The sequence below is a fragment of the Excalfactoria chinensis genome, chromosome 6 (assembly GCF_039878825.1).
Source record: "Excalfactoria chinensis isolate bCotChi1 chromosome 6, bCotChi1.hap2, whole genome shotgun sequence".
NCBI classification, from domain to species: Eukaryota; Metazoa; Chordata; class Aves; order Galliformes; family Phasianidae; genus Excalfactoria; species Excalfactoria chinensis.
Genome location: NC_092830.1, coordinates 24200748 through 24220242, shown reverse-complemented (window position 1 = coordinate 24220242; position 19495 = coordinate 24200748). Strand labels below are relative to the sequence as shown.

Sequence of the window (19495 nt, the reverse complement as noted above, 5' to 3'; positions counted from 1 at the left end):
AAACATACACCTCAGGTATTTATAAAACTTGTTATGGACTGAAAACAGACTTCAAGCAAAAAAAAACAAAACAAAAAAAAAAAAAAAATACTGAACGGTTCTTGCCATAAATTGTCAACCTTGGAAAAATAAACCACAATTTCTTACTTATTTTTTCTCTCTTCTAAATATGCTTCTACTGAAGCATATTTCCTTTCCTTCTGATTTGTGCTTGTCTTCACCAAGCCTTCTCCTGATATCTTTTGTTTTAGACAGACTTGAACAGTAAATGTTCAATTTAAATTGCATCCCTTAACCACAAAGATGGCATCTGGAGCACAATTTTAAGGTATTTAATACCTTATTTTTGCATCATTTTGTTCTTTTTCCTGTTTATTAGTCCTTTATCTACTGTACATACAATGGCAGAGGAGGTAAAAATGAATAAAAGCTTAATTGGGGTAGATGCCATGCAGAGTTTTAGCAAGAGATGTATAAAATCAAATGCTGTTTGAGTAATATTATGAATGACAAATGAGATTATCAGTTATGATTCAGGAAAAAAAAAAAAAAAAAAAAACAAACAAAAAAAACACTTGAGCACAGACTTCAGCAAATGAACATATTCTTATCTTCAGTAGGAACAACAGAGGCATGTGCCCACATGCTTTCTTAATTCATACCACTTGTATCTTGCTTGAACTCGTGTGAGGCTTGGCACTTCACCATGACATCCTGATTCTCCTCCCAGAAAAGCCTGCATATCTCAGCAACACTACAGCTCTGAAGACTTCTCTGTTCATAAGTAGTTTAAAATTGGGAGCTACCACACAACATCCTTCAGCGACTGCTGAGATTAATTCTCCTCAACTTTTTGGATGGGAATATATTAATCCTAACATCCCTTCGAACCCTCTCCTCTTTTAATGAAGCCATTCATCAGGATGACAACATTTTAGTAATATTTCACTTAAAACAATACACCAAATATCACTTACAAGCAGACCAAAGAAGCATCTACTGAAACAGCAGTTCCTAACAACAGTCTCAACCTGTTAGTATGCTACTGAAGCTCATATTAATAAAGCCTCTTCAGACACAAAGTGCTTCTGCTACCACTAGATGTCAGCTTTACACACTTTAAAATGGACATATACATTAGGAATAGTAATTCTACTATTGTCACAAAAGGAAATTTCATTATTTCTGGATGAAGGTTTAATTTTAAGGATTCTACCTCTAGTGTACTACTTTCCCTTCTGCTCTTTTCCCTGTGTTTCACAGATTTCCTTAATCTAAGGAGGATATTTACATCATACATTTGTCCCATGATTTTCTCAGTTTGAGGAACCCTGACAGATTCTGCCAGATCTCTCCAATAGAATTCTATAGCTTAGATTGTGTTTCCAGAAGACAGGACTGAGATCTTATTCTATAAAAGATTTTTTTACTAAGAAACATTGCATCTCCTCTAGCCACTTACAGATCATCTTCTATGCTAGTTAATAGGGGATATCATTAGCACTCCCTATTACAGCTCTATGGCTGTTCAGACTTCCACATTCAGGCAGTCAATGAAAGTGGATCACATATTTATACTCCAAATTTGTCTCTCAGTATTGGAAAAAAAGTGTAGCTGTTCAATGACCAAATCCCTCCTATGCCTGGCTTAAGGCAGGTCTCCATCATGCCAAGTGATTCTATAAACAAATCTTGACATAAAGAAGTTGTTCATATTTAATATAGAGCCTTTATAAAGTATAGAGCTTTTACTTTGCTGTAACAGCATGAGATTGCATTGCAGCAAATGAATCTGGGCCAAAAAAAAAAAAAAAATTAAAAAAAAAAATTAGAAGGAATTTGCATTTGTTATAGTGTATCATATTCAAATGCAGATATACTCACAATGAAACAACCTCATTTTATAGCAAGGTTCTCTGGAAGGACCAATGCCCAGAGATAGCAGTCTTACAGAATGTAATTCAGACCTATTGGAATTTAATGACAACTCTGGCACCTTACATAAAGCTTTATTGCACAGATATTGACAGCTTATCTAGCCACATGAATGGGAATATTTTTGTTCATTTGTTTCACAAAAATCAAGGGAATCTCCTCATCCTAATTCACATCAGAAATGACCTTTTCAGAATCTTACTTATACTGTTGGGTTCTCCTGGATTGTTTAAGACATTATTTGTAAACACAGCTATATTTATCTTATACAGTCACATATTTACAAGGAGGGGCTGAGAAGAAATAGAAATACATATCAGTGAAGTTCAAAATATAGTGAAAAAGATTGTACCCCATCAACAACCTCCTCCAAAAGCCTTTTTGAAGCAAAGCCTCTATTTAAAATACACCTTTTGCACGATCTCATTTAAGAGCTGTGAAAGCATGACAAAAAACGCACCAAGAAAACAGCCACATTTACAACTTACGGAAGCCTTCCTCAGAGAACACAAGGTTTTTCTACTTCCAACTACTAGAGGGAGCACATGCTCCTTAGGTTATGCGCTACTTGGGTAGGTAAGGATCCCAAATGATATTAGGTTTTACTATGCACAAGTCCACTTAATCTTCCTTCCCCCGCCCTCAAAAAAAAAGCTTTGAACCTATTTGAACCTACTTACAGCTCCACAGCTTGGGTTTGTGCAGAAGTTTAAATTCTCTACTTTTATGCTAAACTTCTGTTTCCTCAGTATCCATGCTGGCAAACAACTGCAGCAGCACAGGCTCGCATCCAAAACATGCCTCTGCAAGTAAAGGAGTGGCACACCTGGAACATTTGCACCAGAGCAGCATTTCTCATCTAGCACAATATTATCTACTGAACAAAGCTGGTTGACTTGATTTGCAAGCTATCTTCTGAGATAACTAAGTGACCTGCTGTACAAGTTGATGTCTGGCCAATGAAAGAGCCAACAGAAAATGGCAAATCAGTACATCATTTGAAAAGAATATAACATATAAGCTTTCTAAATTGCTCTCTAACATTATTTATAGTAGACAACACAACGAGGAATTAAAGACACAACCTGGAGGGTATGTACCACAACTCAGATCCCTCCAGGAAAGAAATTACTTCAACTCCTTCTGTACCATATATATCAATTTGCAGTATATTTAACCATATTAATATGAATCACTGGCAAAGTATATTATAAGCAACTACAACAGGAGTAATTAACAGTTTAAACCTGGAAGTATTAGTCATCTCCCACAAGCTACTATGTAGTTTCATGAAAGTTGATTATGCAAGATATTTTTGTACTCTTCCTTAAGATCAGAATTTTGTTGGGGGAAAAAAATAAATTGGGGGAAATAAATAAATAGACATATGATCTTCCTAAATAAGACAAGACAGCTTTCAGTTAGGCCCACAGATGCCAATTTCCTCAGACTCAAGAGGAATTAGTAGTTTAATCCTCTTACTATAGCATGTCTTTAGAGGGGAGAAGAGGAAAGAACCAAGCTAAAACCTTCTGTAGAAAATATTAACCACTATAAGAAAGTTCAGGTCTACAGTTTCATCAACTAACACACTCAAATGATATTTAAACGTGCTTCATCTGACCACAGAGATAAACTGTGCCTATGCAGGAAGCAATACTTACAGGAGAACACTACCTAAAAATTCTCTGGATTTTAGACAATAGCAGTTTGGAAGAATAGCAAACAATAGGGCTGAAATCACCAAGCACTAAAGGTTTAAATATACTTTTTTTTTTTTTTTTTCCCTTTGGGGGGAAAAGAAAAAGTCCTCATCATAAAAAGGATAGTTTCTTCCTCTTATTTACAAGATTAAATAATAGGAGTGTAAATGGCCTTTCCATTGTTGGTCATTGATCTGCAGAGACAATTTGGTGACTCATTATCACTTGATGAAGTCTGAATGAGCCCAGATGGGCCTGTATGACAATCAGTCAGCTGGATATAGCTTGAAATTTCCACAGGAATTCGGTGATTTCTAGACCTGCTAGATCATCTGCTAATTATCATATATTCTTCATGTAGATATGCAGCTGGTTTTTGTTATATTTACAGGCTAAGTATTAAAAGCAAGAAGTTCTCTAGGGTCTGAAATGCTGTATTTTCACAACAAATACATAAAAGATTTTTTCCCCCCATTCAAGAGTTTCTTGAATTTAAATACAGGCTGAGGAAATGTATTTTTTTCTTATTGAAATCATATGCACGTACTCCACTTAATCTCCCTGTCTTATGCTGCTGTTGCTAGTTTGCCCAATGCAAACTCATCTATCATGCTGATGAGAGAAGATACAAAGGAGTTCAGTATCAGTCCCAATAATTTTGGATTATTCAGAGAGATAGAGATGGGCTTACATCAAAGTATCATGAATTCAGGATCATAGAAGTCGCTAGAAACCATCATTTTTCAGGCCTTCCTGTTCTCTCTAGCCATTCCTAGGAAGTCCCAGGAAACAAAATAAAATGTGATCTCTATTTCCTCTTTCTGACACAAAAAGAGGAGGTTTAGAATTCCATATACTAAATGGCCATATCTTCCACTGAAACACCTATGTTGAAAAAGAGTATTTTAGTGCTAGTACAAGGCTTCTAGACTGAAACCACACAATAACATATTTAGACTTTGTGCAATCCTGAGAATTTACTGCAAACTTCACAGCAAACAAAAACCCATAGAATATCAGCAGCAACAAACAGTTTTAATTTAGTCTAAGCTTAAAGGTCTGACATGAATTTCATCAGTAAGGTGTGCACCAGCCAGAGGTACTTCCTCTGCCTTAAAGCATTACCTGGACTCTTAGATGTGAGGACAAGGGGTGTTTGGAGCTGCATGGACTATTGAAATGTTTTGGTTAAACTGCTTCAGGCAACAGAGTTAGTTTGCTCAGTGCTAGAATGCATGTTGACTCAGCACTTTGTGTGCCAACGTGACACACATTAAATTTCTCTCATTTTTCATCCTCCCCCCCGCCTTTTGGAGACATGCAGAAGAACAGAGCAGATAGGGACTGTAATGTCTCCCATTCACTGCTGAAGCCACCTTCCACTCAACCACTGATCTACTGATCTTTGGTAACCACTCCCAGAGAAACTCTGTAGCAGAATTGGAAGAAGTCCACAGCAGCCTGCTTATCACTTTCCTCATGATTCATTAACCAGCATTGCTTGGCCTGCCACATGCCTGGTTAAATTCCAGTTAGTTTAACAATACTCCGTGCTACCTGCTTCCCAGAAATCTTAGAGAAGGTAAGTAACAAATCGTTAAGCATTAACCATTATTACACAAACATGTAGCTACAGAACAGAAAACTTTTTTCTGATCTTTGCTGATTTCTCTTTTTTGAAACATTATGAACTTTAAAATACAAAAACTGTTTTCTCTTTTTTCAGAATTTATCAGACTATGAGCTGAGCCGATTCAAAATAATGCATCAGCCGTAAGTTCTCTATTCTTTTCTGCTTTTCCATGAACTGACTAATGCTCTGTTGCCCTTTGACAGTTTCTCTGCCAATTAATAGGGAAAAATGAGAATAGAAACTTTCTCTTCATGTGAAGGCCTTTAATTGATTGGAAACAAGTTCCTGGAAAGTTTACATGACTGTGGTTCAGATCAGCTGACAAAAAAGCCTATTCTGCAGCAGCTGCAGGATGATAGCCATCCTCAAAACAGGCAGTGATAACCTCAATATTAGGAAAAAAGTACAAGTTCAACCTTTCCTGGAATACATAAGCTCTTCTCTTGCAGTGTGTGGAGTAAGCTTTTCAGAAATGATTAATCTGCTGCTTGGATACCAATTTCAGTGATCAGACTGTCAATTCAGAGCACCAAAGCCTTTGAGCTTTTGAGAGGTAATAATCTGTCTAGCAAAACGAGTGGGGTATAACAGGAGGGCATTGTATATTGCCACATATGACAAAACAGAAACAAAGCAATAACTGCTTGCCCAAATACCTTTGTGCTCCATGGTTAAAGTTAAGAAAAAAAAAAATAAAAAAAAATCAGGGTCTAACTCCAAAACACTTAAGTTTCTGCTGTTGATTCAGGATAACTTTCCTAATATTAGCTGACTCATAAATTGCTGTAACAATATTCTAAAACTTTGAGTAACCCGATAATACTGGTTGCAGGTGCCAATAACAACAAGCTATTGCTACTCATTGATTACATCAATTGAGTAAAAGATCCGTATATACATGGGTGATGTATTCCATCTACTGCTATAATTACAGGCAGTTTCATGCCTGTAATTTTACCTGTCACTTTAATAAAATATTGACTAAATGAACACATATGCAACAGATAAGAAAATATTCCAATAGCATGTGACAAATCAGGTTATTCAAGATATCCTTGAGGTTCAAGTATATTATTTCTCTTATATTTATTTTCTATGCAGTAATACAAGGGTGTTTCCTGAACTCAGGAAGAGTTCAGTCTAATACAAAGTGAACTGCTCTCTTTCACCTAAGGGTTGTTATATACTCCACATGCAACATTTTCCTTGCTGGGAAAATGCCAAATCTATTTACAAAATAAGATTTTTTTTTTTTCTTCAAGTCCCACTCTATTAGTAAGAAGCAAGAAGAACTTGGAGGCTTTTTTAAATCATTAAAATCATATTCCTATTGATAAGAATTTGATGAGAGTATAAGTTAATATTCTTCTGGGTTTGTTTTAATAATTAAATAGATGAATAAAGAAAATGTCAGAGAAGCTTCTGGTTAGGTAATTAAGTCTAGTGGGATATCATTTTGACAGGAAAAGTAGAGAATATGAATATAAAGTTAACCAAGAACATGACCTCTGTTTCAGTGAGATACATGACTACTACGATATTGGAGCCCACAGAAATCTACTGAACTGAGTCCAAGAGCTGTGCTTGTACTAATTGTTGCATTCAAGCTTTGAATTACAAAATTGTAAACAGGAATCACAAAGATGTTTCATAATAGGAATTCTACTATCGTATATAAAATAAAAGGCTAGCACAGGTCAGTCCAGCATAACAAAGCAAAATGTATAATGTGTGCGTCAAGTCCCCAGCACTGTTTCACACTAAATTCAGTTGCTATTGCATCTTATAAAAAGCTAAGGCAAAGTTTGCCAGTTTCCAGCAAGCAAAGAGTTTACATGTTTTAGCTTGAGGTCCACATTAATCCATCTGATCCAGATCAGCAGATCTGTTCATATAGCAGGTTCTCCACAACCAACCAAAATACTACAGATAAACAGAAAAAATACAATTGCTAGATAAGACTAAAATCCTGTATTTTCTTCTGTCAATGACCAGTTTTCTACCTGTTATGAAAGATTCTTTATGGGGTTTCAATAGAGAGAAGTTGGTTTTTCTGAAGTGCTCCCATTTCCCAATCTAATTCTCACTAATGCAACAATGGAGTGAAAAAAAAAATAACCACCAAAATACTTTCTCTGGAAAGAGTGCATTCATAGTAATTCAGTTTTGATACTCCAAAATAAACTGCTGCACACCAGACTTTTTGTAAATCCTTTAACTATATCCTGTTATTTCCATTAACCTCGGCTTTGACAGCCTAACAAGAACATAATATAAGCTGATTCTCTTCAACACTGAAAGCCACAGTCAGCTTCTGAGCAGCTTCTCAGTACAGAAGCAAAAGAGCTGATCTCTACTAGTGTCCTACCAGTGAAAAGCAATACTGGAAGATTTCCTTTCATACATCACAAGACTCTACTTTGGAATGAGGCAGCAGAGCAAGGAGAGGCTTGGTCCAAATATGTTCTGGATCTGACTGCTAAGATTGCACAAGAAACTGCTTTCACGCATACATGTTTTTAACAGCCCTGAATTCATGCTGAAATCTTGAGTCTTGCTCCAAGTCCTTCCTCTCACTTCTACCCCTCTTCTAGTTTTCACTCTGTACTCAGACACAACTGAAGTCCTCACAATGAAAGCCTGGAGTCACTCAAGACACTGGCACAGTCCCCTCTCAAGATTACCAGTACAACTCCACTTTAAAGATATTTCCCATTGGAGAAGTCAACATCCCACTGACTATGGTCATAGGCTGATTTATTCAGTATAAAAATTAATCTCATGAACAGTGGTCTCTAGAATATTACTCTACATTCAGGAACACTCTTTAAGAGGGAGCAGATATCAAAATCAACTTCATACCACTAATACCTTAAAATACTGGAACTTCAGTACCTTAAAGACATGTTGTCTTGCCATCTTTATTTCCCATTTTAATAAGCAGTGCACATAAGGCCAGGGCTTATAACTGTATACAGCAAAACTGACACAGAAGATGCAACTTAGTTAAATGCATCCATAAATTGGAAGTGCATCTTGAGAAAGGAACATAATTACAGCTCAGTCAACTCACTGTAGATAGTCCAAGTGCATCAGATACATCAACAGAAGTTACTTCACAATGCCCTCAAGTTACTCAAGTTTCACCTTCCCAGGAAAATAAAAGGCCTCCTTTACAGCTAATGTGATAAGAAGTACATCCAAACCAAGCTTAAAAATCAATTTTATTCTAAGCCTATGAGTCCTAGGAACAGTTTTCCAAAGTCAGGATGAATTCTTTTACCACAAGATCAGCTCTCTCTATCACATGTGCAAATACAGAAGCCTGTTCTGGCCGTGTCAAATTGTGAAGCAAGTGAGAAATCTTCACCATCAAATCTGACACAGGACATCAAGACCTGAGTTTATCATTTTTACATATATATATATATATATATATACACATATATATATATACCTCAACATGCTGTTCTAGAAGATCTTGGGTGAACTGTGATATGATCACATAAGCTTTGCTTAATTGTTGTGTAGAAAGCATTTGAATTCTTTTTCTTCAAATAAATATCTACCAATTTTAATGGCAGACAAGAAACGTTACTTAATTTATCAGGAATTTATAGTATATGATGAAAAAAATTGCTATTCATGAATCAAGTAAACATCATGTAGTTAAGACTGATGTCCTGATTACATTCTACCATCTATTTTTCATTTTTTTTCATTCATTTAATGAGATAACTTCACACTGAAATTTTTCATCCTTGCCTTCCATGCCAGGGAAATCTTTTTTCTGACACATATGAATAAATTTTGAAGTGTAAGAGATGTTACAAACCAAAAAAGTGCTTTCATAATACTGAGATATTTCACTTGAACTGGATGCACTTGCATAATTCAAACAGCAAGAGCTAGAAACATTCTACATTAACTTCACCTTCTCTCCTCCACCTGCATTCTTCTGTTTCTTCATTAAGGCAGACAACCTGATGCTGAAAACTCACTTCTCAGCCTTTTTTGTTATTACAGCTGTCAACATTTAAGCTCCAGAAACAAGTTACACTACCCATGCTCCAGGCCAATGCATTAGATAAAAAAGCCTGGATCCACTTTGGAGCTAACTCAGGAGAGTGTATGTGGAAAAATCTCTAGGAGCAAGGGACTCTGATAATAATGATTAAATCTGAATTATTAGAAATGTGGAATTGAGAGCTTGCTTTGCCACAGGCTTCCTAAGCAAAGCCAGGCGAACTGCTGCAGCATTTCTTGCTTCCTTTCCCACCTGCAGAATGGAAATAACAGCATTTCCCTATCTCACAGTGGAGTTATAAAGGAGAAGCATCCATTGTTGTGATGACCTTACATAATATGATAGGGAGAACTATAAAGCTGCACTGCAGATGAAAACTCTAAATTGCTTTCTAAAGGCCCTATTTCCAAGCAGCGTTGCCACAGAGCCACAAGAGATGCACACACTGAAGACATCAGTGTGCATTATGCATAACAACATGAGAGTGGTCAGTATTCCCACAGCTGCAACTGCCAACAGATTTCTGTACTGCCAGGACCACTGCAGGCTAGCAGTACAGAGAGGTGCAAGCAGTCAAAAGGGGCTCCACTGGCAGCGCTGGCTCAAGTTTGCATGTAATAGAGAGCTTCCCATCTCTATGTTCCACTGCCTAGTCAGATGCCTAAGTGCATTTTTTTTTTTTTAAACTTGTCCATGCTTCCCTAGAATCATTGCTTCAAATGCATGCATAATGTACTTCTGTTACATTTTTACTTCAAAAACACAAGAAAATGGAAGGCATAAACATTAAGGCAATAGTTAATCTTAAGAACAAAGAGAAAGTCTGTATATAAAAGAATAGGCTTCAGACAGAGTGCAAGGTGAAATTAGAATGACATAGAGAATTTTCTAATTTTTGGTGGGGGGGGTACTTGCATTATTGTTTAATGCATTCTTTGTTAGTAAATGTAGGGCATACAATATTTCGATTTGAAATATATATTTTTTTTTATTTCTATGAATTAGTTTGAGTAACCAAAATATTTCATATTAAGGGACAAGTACCAATAAAACCAATGAGATTTCTATGAGAAGTGGGCTGTATCCTTAGCAAATAAAGAGACAATAACAGTGTTTTGTTTTTGTTAAGTGAGATGCAGCAGTACCAAAAAATAAATAAATAAATAAAAAATCTCCAGATATTGTACATTCAGACTTCTCCCATCCCAGAGAGAGCTTCAAGCTGAAAAACTATTTGTGGTAGTTGACTTCTGTCCCAATATTTAACAAGAAGGACAAGTTTGCCCCTCTCCTTGGGATATGTAATGGGTTTTTAATTGCTCTGTTGTCTTTAAATACCAGTTCTGAGTCAGGCTGAATGTTTTATGTCTAAATACACAGGTTTATCTCCTTGCTTTCACTAGTTCTTGGTATAGCTTAAATGCCAGTTTAAAAAACTCAAATTATTCTCAAACTGGAAGAGCCAGGGCTGCAAGGTCAGAAAATAAGTATTCATAAAATAATCTCTTCATAAAAATGATAACTAAAGGAGTCCAAAAGAGATTCCCAGAATCTAACCATTCCAGCATCATATTCATTGTAGCCATACATACTCCAAGAAGAGAAAAATACTATATAGTTACACATGCTATACATATGTGAATTTGACTTTAAGCCACATTTTTAGCTTTTCTGTAAATAATAGACAAATGCTGAAGGTGTCACTTTCACTCTTGTAACAAGACTTTTCAACATGCTGTCTTGAATCCAAAGCCAGGCAAAACTCTTAAATGATTTTTGAAGTGTTTTGCCAGAATTTAACAGCGGAAGAATAGAAAGATTAAGATCATGGTATTAAAAACCTTGTGGCACCACCATTGGCAGCATGGTTTTGAGCCTGAGATCACAGTCTCCTCCAACTCAAGTGCCCCATTCATATCAGTAGAAGTACATAATCGAACACAAGCAGTCCCGTGAATATATAACTGGGTGTTTTTCCTCATTCCAAGAAATTCCAACCCAGTCTTCTAGCCAAACTAGACCATATTCCTGAGATTTGCTAGAAGTTCATATTAGTTCCACTTGCAAAATATGCTGCTGAGCATCTAAGTACAAAAGCATTTGATATTTTTAGATGAATAGTGAATTCATTTCATGCAACTGTTCTGTATTACAAACAATGTATCAAGAAAGTGACACATGGGAGAAAATATTTATCTATATCTCATTCTCCTAAGTCTGCAACCACACAGAATTCTTATACAAATCTTCTTCCTAATAAAGACAGAAAGACATGAGCTGAAGTACAATAATGGTGTTCTAGGCTGGACAAAAGCTAAACCCAGTAAAGAAGCCATTATGTCTAGTAATGAATCCAGCTATAGAGTAGTACGTATCACCTTACACTCAGCCTTGCTCTATATGGCTTTTAGATACTGACCAACTTCCCTCCTGCTAGCCCAGAATTTGCTTGCAGTTTACAAACAGACTCAGAGCAGCAGTATTTAGGTAGCAGCCTCACCCACCCTGCAGCATTCCTTTAAGTTCTAAATGAAGAATGTTTTAAGCAAATGTGATGTCTAAAATCCCTTACTGCAGTGGTCTTCCTCACAACACAATTTCATCAGCTGTATTTGTATTAGGGATACTAAATAAAGCTCACGGGAAGTAAGCATCATTACAAATTAGTCTCTGTTACCAAAGACAAAGATGTAGCTTGAAACTACTTATAGAGGGGGAAAAAAAAGTGACACCTGAACTGGCAATTCAGAACCTGCAAATGAAATGCAATTCAGTCTTTCAAAAACAGGCACACATAGTAGCAATGCTGTTCTCTCACAAGTTCAAAATATAGAAGATCATATTAGAGATCCAATATCCAGATATTTGCTGGAATATTGCAGTTTTCCAAATAGCAATGGAAGTAATTGCCATGGTACAAAGTTAGAGTAGAAATAGCCTGGGAACGCTTTTGTTTTTGTTTTTTTGGTTTTGTGGCTCATATTCCTGCCCTTTGGACACTGTAACCATAAAAAGAAGATACAATGAAGGCTTTCCTGATGTATTCACTGCCATTAGATGGAAATAGTTATGTTACAATGATGTGTATCTCAAGGTTATAGATCTGTTGCACCACCGAGGAGGAAACATTAATTTAAAATCAACGTTGGAGTTCTTCCTGTGTAATGAAAAATGCACCCAAAAAAATTCAATGAAATAAAATAATTGAGAAAGGGTAGGAAAACAACAATGAAAATTACATTTCTAATCAAATAATAAATGTAGACTAATTGATGTCAGTTGATATCACCTGCAGCTCATCAGAGATCTACCTAACAGGATAAGAATGTCAGAGGAAACTTTTTTTCTCTCCTGACACCCCAATGCCTGCCATAGAAAACAGTCTGAAGTTGTGTGCATATTTTGTGTGGCACATTTTTCCCCTCCCAGTGCCAGTTAAGAAAATCCAGAGGGGTGCACATGTTATAGACACAGCTGACACTATACAGAAAATATATAAAGCAGCATAATCCTAGAATGGTTTCCAGAGTCTCCCCTCATGCCCCGCCCCGCCCCCCCCACCATCCCCCGCTATGGTTCTCCACTACTTTCTTTTCAAGAACCTGTTCAGGACAACTTCCAAATTAAAAGTAAATAAATCAATTTAGTAAACCTTGGACAATTTCCCTGCATAGTGCCCTCCCATGATGTCCAGCCATCTATGAGACGCCATTTCTGATGGAGTTACAGTAACATGATAACAGTTCCTTTGGGACTGGAAACGGTCATATTTAGGGAAGTTAAGCAAGACAAATCATAGGTTTTTTTTTTTATTTTTATAAAGGGGTGACATGTTGATGCTAAATAATACTATGCATCTGTTAACTCTCAAGAGGGAGAGTTAATCAGCCTACTAGGAAAGAAGGGAGAGTCTGGCAGCTCATTCTCACCAGGCTGTGGTGTGAGTAGAGATCTTTTTGTACTCTCAACCAGAAACAAAGTATCAGTTGCAGAGCAATTAAAGTTGAATATTAGAAAAAATAATAAGAAGAAAGCAAAGCAAAACAAACAAACAAAAAAAGCAACAACAACAGTGCAAAGTCACCTTTTGAATGCAGTGAATGAGTTTTGCATGTTTGTATACAAAGGCAAAAGCAGAACCAATTGTGGAAGCTGTTGCCTGACTCACAAACCAGTTCTTCATGGTCAGTGTGTGCCTGGACAAGATCTTCTGCCTCCACCCTGGCCGTTAATTTGCTTTGCTCTTCTCTATTACAAGGCTGTACTCAGACCACACAGAACAGGTTGTTGTAGTTTCGATTCACTGCTTTCTTCCCTTTCAGAAAATCATATTTGGTAGTCAGAAGGCACGGCACCTGGGACTCTAAACTCAGAAGAAAATAACTCCTGGCTCACTCAAGCAATGAAGTGTGAAAAAACGCTTATATATAATCTCATTTAAGTAGGATTCCACATGTGCCCAAGCTCAAATGCTGCACAGAAATCAGAGCAGATATCTTGTCTCAGTCTTCTCTAAGTCTCCAAAAACAGGAATCTGCTTTTTTTTTTTAACTATATATTTCTTTTTTTCATTTATAGTGTGCTATCAACATATACCTGTGCTGACTATAGGAGAAACGTTCTGTTCTTATTTTAGAGTAGCCTCTATGAAAACAAAGGAAAATATTTTCTTTCTTCTGTGCAAGCACAAAGAGCTTCATTCTCAGTTTTCCTGCTTATGCTGTGATTGCAGGTGGTCTATGCAGTACTTCTAAGGTGATGAAGACATGTATTAAACCCAGTCATTCAGACTCTAATACATTCAGAAATGAGAAGATAACTAAAAAGTTGAGATAAAAATACTAGGCCATGAAAACTGCACTATATCAAAACAGAGTGAGCTAGACAAACAGGGTAGAGAAGTAACAAGATAAGCAGCAAGGAGAAGTCACTGACAAGAGGGCCTGTTGCAGCTGCAAGCCAGACAGTTGGTGCCTGCAGCAACCAGTCACTTGGAACAGTCTCAGGAAGGTCAGTACAACACAGCTGGGCTGGCAAAAGATGAAGTGCAAGTGGTAGGAATCACACCACAGTCCTTTATGCAATATAAATGCAAGACCTGAAACCCAGTAGACAGCACAGCAACTTATAGAGGCTCAATAGAATTACTAAATTTGGCCAAAACATACATCTCAGTTTGCTCCAGGCAAATTTACAAATCACATAAACAAACACCTCTCTACCAGCACCTTCCTCAAACTCTCCAACAGTGAAGCTGATGTGAAGAATAAAGAAACACCATAGGAACAACAAGAACATGTGTATGAGTGTATAGATGCATATGATAGATGGCATTGACTCTCCTTCAACACCTGATTCATAGCAAACAGGGTGTCTCTAGAGATAAATCCCGTGTGGCCACTTATATACAGGCAGTGCCACACTGCACATATAGAGGAAATTCAGATTGATTCCCAGACAACAACCATGCTAGCTTTCTATAGCATCTAGTGCTTCAGAGAAGCTGTAAACCCACAGTGTAGGTACTGAAGATCCAACACAAAACAAAGAAGCTACTTGCTGCCAAAGCAGGAAAGCAACATTGCTAGATGCAGCACATGACCTGAAGTGCCTCAGCTACTCCTTTTTCCAGAGAGGGATCAGTTGCTAACACCTCTGGCACTGTCCTCCCCCACAGAGTGTAAACACACTTAGATATTATACTCTTGGTGCTTGTTTGTAAATCTTTAAAGTAAAACTTAGTTATGCTATGATTTCTTGAAGAGGTGAAGTGCCTTCAGGCCAAAGTACAGCCAGTCATTGCACAATAGCACAACCTTCTCTATGAAGTGTTACTGTTTTAGACTATCCAGACTACCTCTTTCAGAGGATTTCCAACCATCTTTTGGAGGGCAGGTGGAAAAGACATTCCCCTGAGCTGAGAGAGGCTCCAGTCTCCTGTCCAAAGCTATGTTGGTCTGGGCTGAGCCTGCTGTTAAAAATGATCATGGAACAGAACTGTTCTCCTGCACCTGATATCACTGTACATTTTAGATGACCTTCCTTAACGTAGCATTAAGTCTTGGTTTCCTCTTCATAATTCTTAGCTTCTTCAGGCACCTGCTACCACAGCTCTGCCATTTCTCCTATTTAGTTCCTTACTGATTAGTTTCACAGCTTTTAATTATTTTACAAAGCTCATAGAGTACTGAGAGTAATCTAAAAATGTCTCATCATTACAGTTAATTTGCCCTACCAGACGCTCCATAAAAGTCATCAAATCCTCCTCTAAATCCCTGATCTAGCTGATATAATTAAGTAAATTTAGCAGTAAATACCTCATCATATGCCTTTGCCTTCAAGCAATGATATTCAGAAGAAATACGAGGAAATACAAGGCACATCCTTGCTTTTGCAAGGATTTATCAGTAGATAGATTACAGAAGTAACAGGACTGTTCATATTGCTTGAAATACTGTTACATTCCTTTTATATTACAGGTATAAATAAAATTTAAGAAATAATGCATAGCTAAATGTTTACCTAGCAAATCTCTCTTTTTTTAAAGCAACCTACAAGCCCACAGATAGGTAGGCTTAAATATAATCTGGAAAAAAAAAAAAAACAACAAAGCAATCTCTACCTATACATGTTACTGTAGTATATACCTAGCCAGGCATACAGAACAGAACACTGATGTCTGGGAAAGCAGCACTTCACATACATACAGACTTGAAGCACTGCTCATTCACAACAAATGTGCCAAAGTAATCTTGAATTAGATCTGTACAACATTGCTCCAATAGATGCCTGGGTAGGTTTAGAATCTTTTCTACAACATTAAAATCCTAATATTCCTATATGGCATCCTTTTCCAGTCTAGTATTCTTGTGTATTGGTTACTTCCATTTAAAGTAAAGCAACCTTAAGTCAGATAGAAGGTCTAAGTCAGATGACTTTCATGGCATTAGACCAGTGGCCTAAGAAAAAATAAAATAATGGAGTAAACAAGTGTGGGTGACTTCATCTGCATACATATATAAATAACTGGTACCTCAATAACTGTTGCTGCAACAACCTAATGGAAAATACTGAAGCAAATAAATCAACACTTTGACCTTCAATTCAGGAAAGCATTGATAGAATCAGTCCTACCAGCAAAAAAAGAGAGTTACATACATATATCCTGTAGTTCCTTCCTTTAGTAGTTCACAATACTTTGAGGAACTGGGTTTTTTTCTTCCCACTAAAGGGGAAATTCTCGGGTGAATAAATCAGGCTTAAACTTAAAAGGAATCAAAATCCCTAAGAAAGTGATACCTTAAAAATGTATATTTACCCCCCAGAATACTTTACTAAAACACTATTTGTTCTTATAACTAAAAGAAAAGACCTTCAGCATAAAATATATAAACAATATATTCTTTGACAATAGCTTATAGTTACAAACAGTACATTGGAATCTAGTTTATGCTCATCCACCTAGTTAATACTAATTTGTTGATAAATACGCCGCATTCTCAAAATTACTGCAGCAATTGCAAAAAAGACAATTTCAGTTGTGTAACATTCTTACACTCCTGGTGTAACACTATAACATAATAGGAAATACAGTGGTAACAGCAGGGTAGCAAAGGCCCAGGCTGCAGCAAGTGAGGACAAACCCAAAAGCAACAACCATATGCACAAAAACAAAGTCTGCTTACCTTTGGAAGTCCTTCAATGGGTAGAGATCTCTAACAAGACCTTCCCACCTCCACTGCCAACCCTAAAATGAAGTCTGGGAAGGGGTGGATCCTGGCTCCACTTCTTCTGATCACTCAGGTACATTGCTTGCACCTGATCTCTCCCAGGTTGGTCCTGCCTTCCCACCAGGTGCTCCATCACTGCTTCAGGCCTGGGCAGAGCTTTACAACATAGGGAAGGTTTAGGTACCCAAGTTTATACTGCAGGCACTGGTAAAATCTACTAGTGTTCAGAAATGGAAAACCTCATAAAATTATCACCTGCATGTATTATTTCTAAAATACCCAGCTAGAAATTATCTTTCATCCCCCCAAAGTGTTTATACTGTCATTTCCTAATGTAGTAACCTTTATTAAAACAAGATGGGTTGATATTTGGATTGGATGACCTTAGTGGTTCTTTTCCATCCTTAATGACTCCATGAAACTATTCTATGAATGTCAAATAATGAAAAATGATAAATGTATATGAATAAGACTATTATGTGCAATATAACAAATATGTATATAAATAGATGTATTTATATACATGCCTCTTTAGATGTAGATTTCTATCATGTTTTTATTCCACTGTAACATCTCATTGTGTTCTGTCTCCAGGTTTCAAATCCAAAGGGATAACCACAAACTGTAGGAAAAGTTATTCTGTTTCTGAAACTTTTATAAGTAATTTAGAGATACTCCAAATATTTTCCCTTGCTGTATGCACTACAGGCCAATGCAGGAGAGAAGTAGTTGAAAAGAAAAGCTATTGCTTTTTCAGCATCTTCCAAGTGCCAAAGACAACATGATATATTAGCATTATCAGCACTATACAAAAGTAACTTCATTTTCAGGCACTCCTTTAGGGAAAACTTTTGTCTGTGCAATTATATGGAGTGATTTTTTTTTTGTCAGCAGAGATGCAAGCATATTTAGGCCAATAACAGCAAATATGTAAACTCTGACTTGTGCTTTAGGAGACCTGAAGGAAGGACTGCTGGGCTGCCATGGAGCCTATACCACTGTGGCTTCAGTTCCATGGTGACACTTAGAGCCAAGGGAAAGCTCTTCAGCTGTGAGCATCTCCACTGCAGTCACTCGTTAGTTAAGGTTGGAGGAGGAAAAGATTTGCAGACCAAGCAGCTGCACTGCTCTTCAGAGGCACTTTTCTTCCCCAGAGTTGGACTCGATGATCTCTAAGGTCCCTTCCAACTCGCACGATACTATGATACTACAGCTACAGCACAGGTCACTCCTATGAGGTATTCTGGCCTCCAGCACTTTCAGTTTAACATGAGACAATTTGTCTGAAGGAGCAAGTTTTGTTTCTGTGCATGTGGAACAGATGATGTTAAAACAGAAAAGCAGAAGTGCAGCTTTTCACACAGTGAGTTTGTCCCCAGGGAAATAATACATGTTCCCCACAGGTGCTAAAATAAATTTGCTAAGAAGCCCCTTCATGAGAAAATCCTACTGAATTAACTGATTTCACAACTTTGCCTACTCCACAGTATGTCTGTTTCCTCCACTGAGTTAAAAGGCAAATCCAAATCCATTCAATTAAACTTATAGTTGCATTTTCAAATGCATACTCTACTAATGTAATAATTTGAAAAACTTCAGTATTGGCTTCAGTATTCAGTATCTAAAGTGATAACAAACTGTTAGGAATCTTTCAAAATTAACACTGTGGTATTGAGCTATTTGACCCACAGCAAAGGAATTGAAATCTATGAAAATGAATGTTATTTAAAAATTCTTGGAACAGAAGTGTTCCTCCCTCTCATCTGCTAAGACACAACTAACTGTTAGTATCCTTCCTGCATAAGAAGTAGCATTCTCTAGCTTAAAACAGTTTAGCAGTGTTCTGGAATTAGAAAAAATAAATAAATAAATAAATAAAATAATCATTCAAATTGTCTAGATAGCAAGAGCCTGAGAGCAATGCTTGGAAAAAACAGAGATGTATTATTTTAAGCATGAAGCAGTAGAGTGTTCAACTGATTATAGCCATCAGAAAGTAATAAATACATAGAAAGTCATGAGAAATCATGTTCCATAAACTCATGGTTTCCAAACACCAGCCAGAGGACACTAAACAGTAAGTTAAGTAGGCAGTGCAACAGCTGAAATGGAAATCAAGGGGAAACAAAACTATGTCTAACGTGGCACCATTTTAGACAATAGGGTTTGAGTAGTCTTCTGGCACAGCATCAAGTACCACAAATTTGCATTCAGACCCAGATGATCAAGCACAAAACCCACCAGGGCAGCATGTGACAGTCCAGTGCTAAAGGATTATTTCCCCTTCTTTCTCCATCCCTACTGCGTGTTGCTGGCACAGCTTGCTAAGGATATTCTGAAAGCAGAAGAGATCAAATTTGTATAGAATTCTTTAAAATAACAAGCCTGCAACATTGCTACAGATTCCAGCTCAGAATCTGGTTTTATGAATTTGGATTATTTTCCAGTTCAGACGGAGATGGGAGCA

At 37.0% G+C, this 19495-nt stretch overlaps 1 protein-coding gene across 2 annotated transcripts in view; it reads left to right on the top strand.

The window, feature by feature from the left end:
- BLNK (B cell linker) overlaps positions 1–19495 on the top strand; it is a 91159-nt gene that overhangs the window by 24103 nt on the left and 47561 nt on the right. For both annotated transcript variants that reach the window (XM_072340123.1, XM_072340124.1), the window contains exon 3: positions 5365–5411. In XM_072340123.1, coding sequence (XP_072196224.1) covers positions 5365–5411 — 47 coding nt within the window. The remainder of the gene's footprint in view (positions 1–5364; positions 5412–19495) is intronic.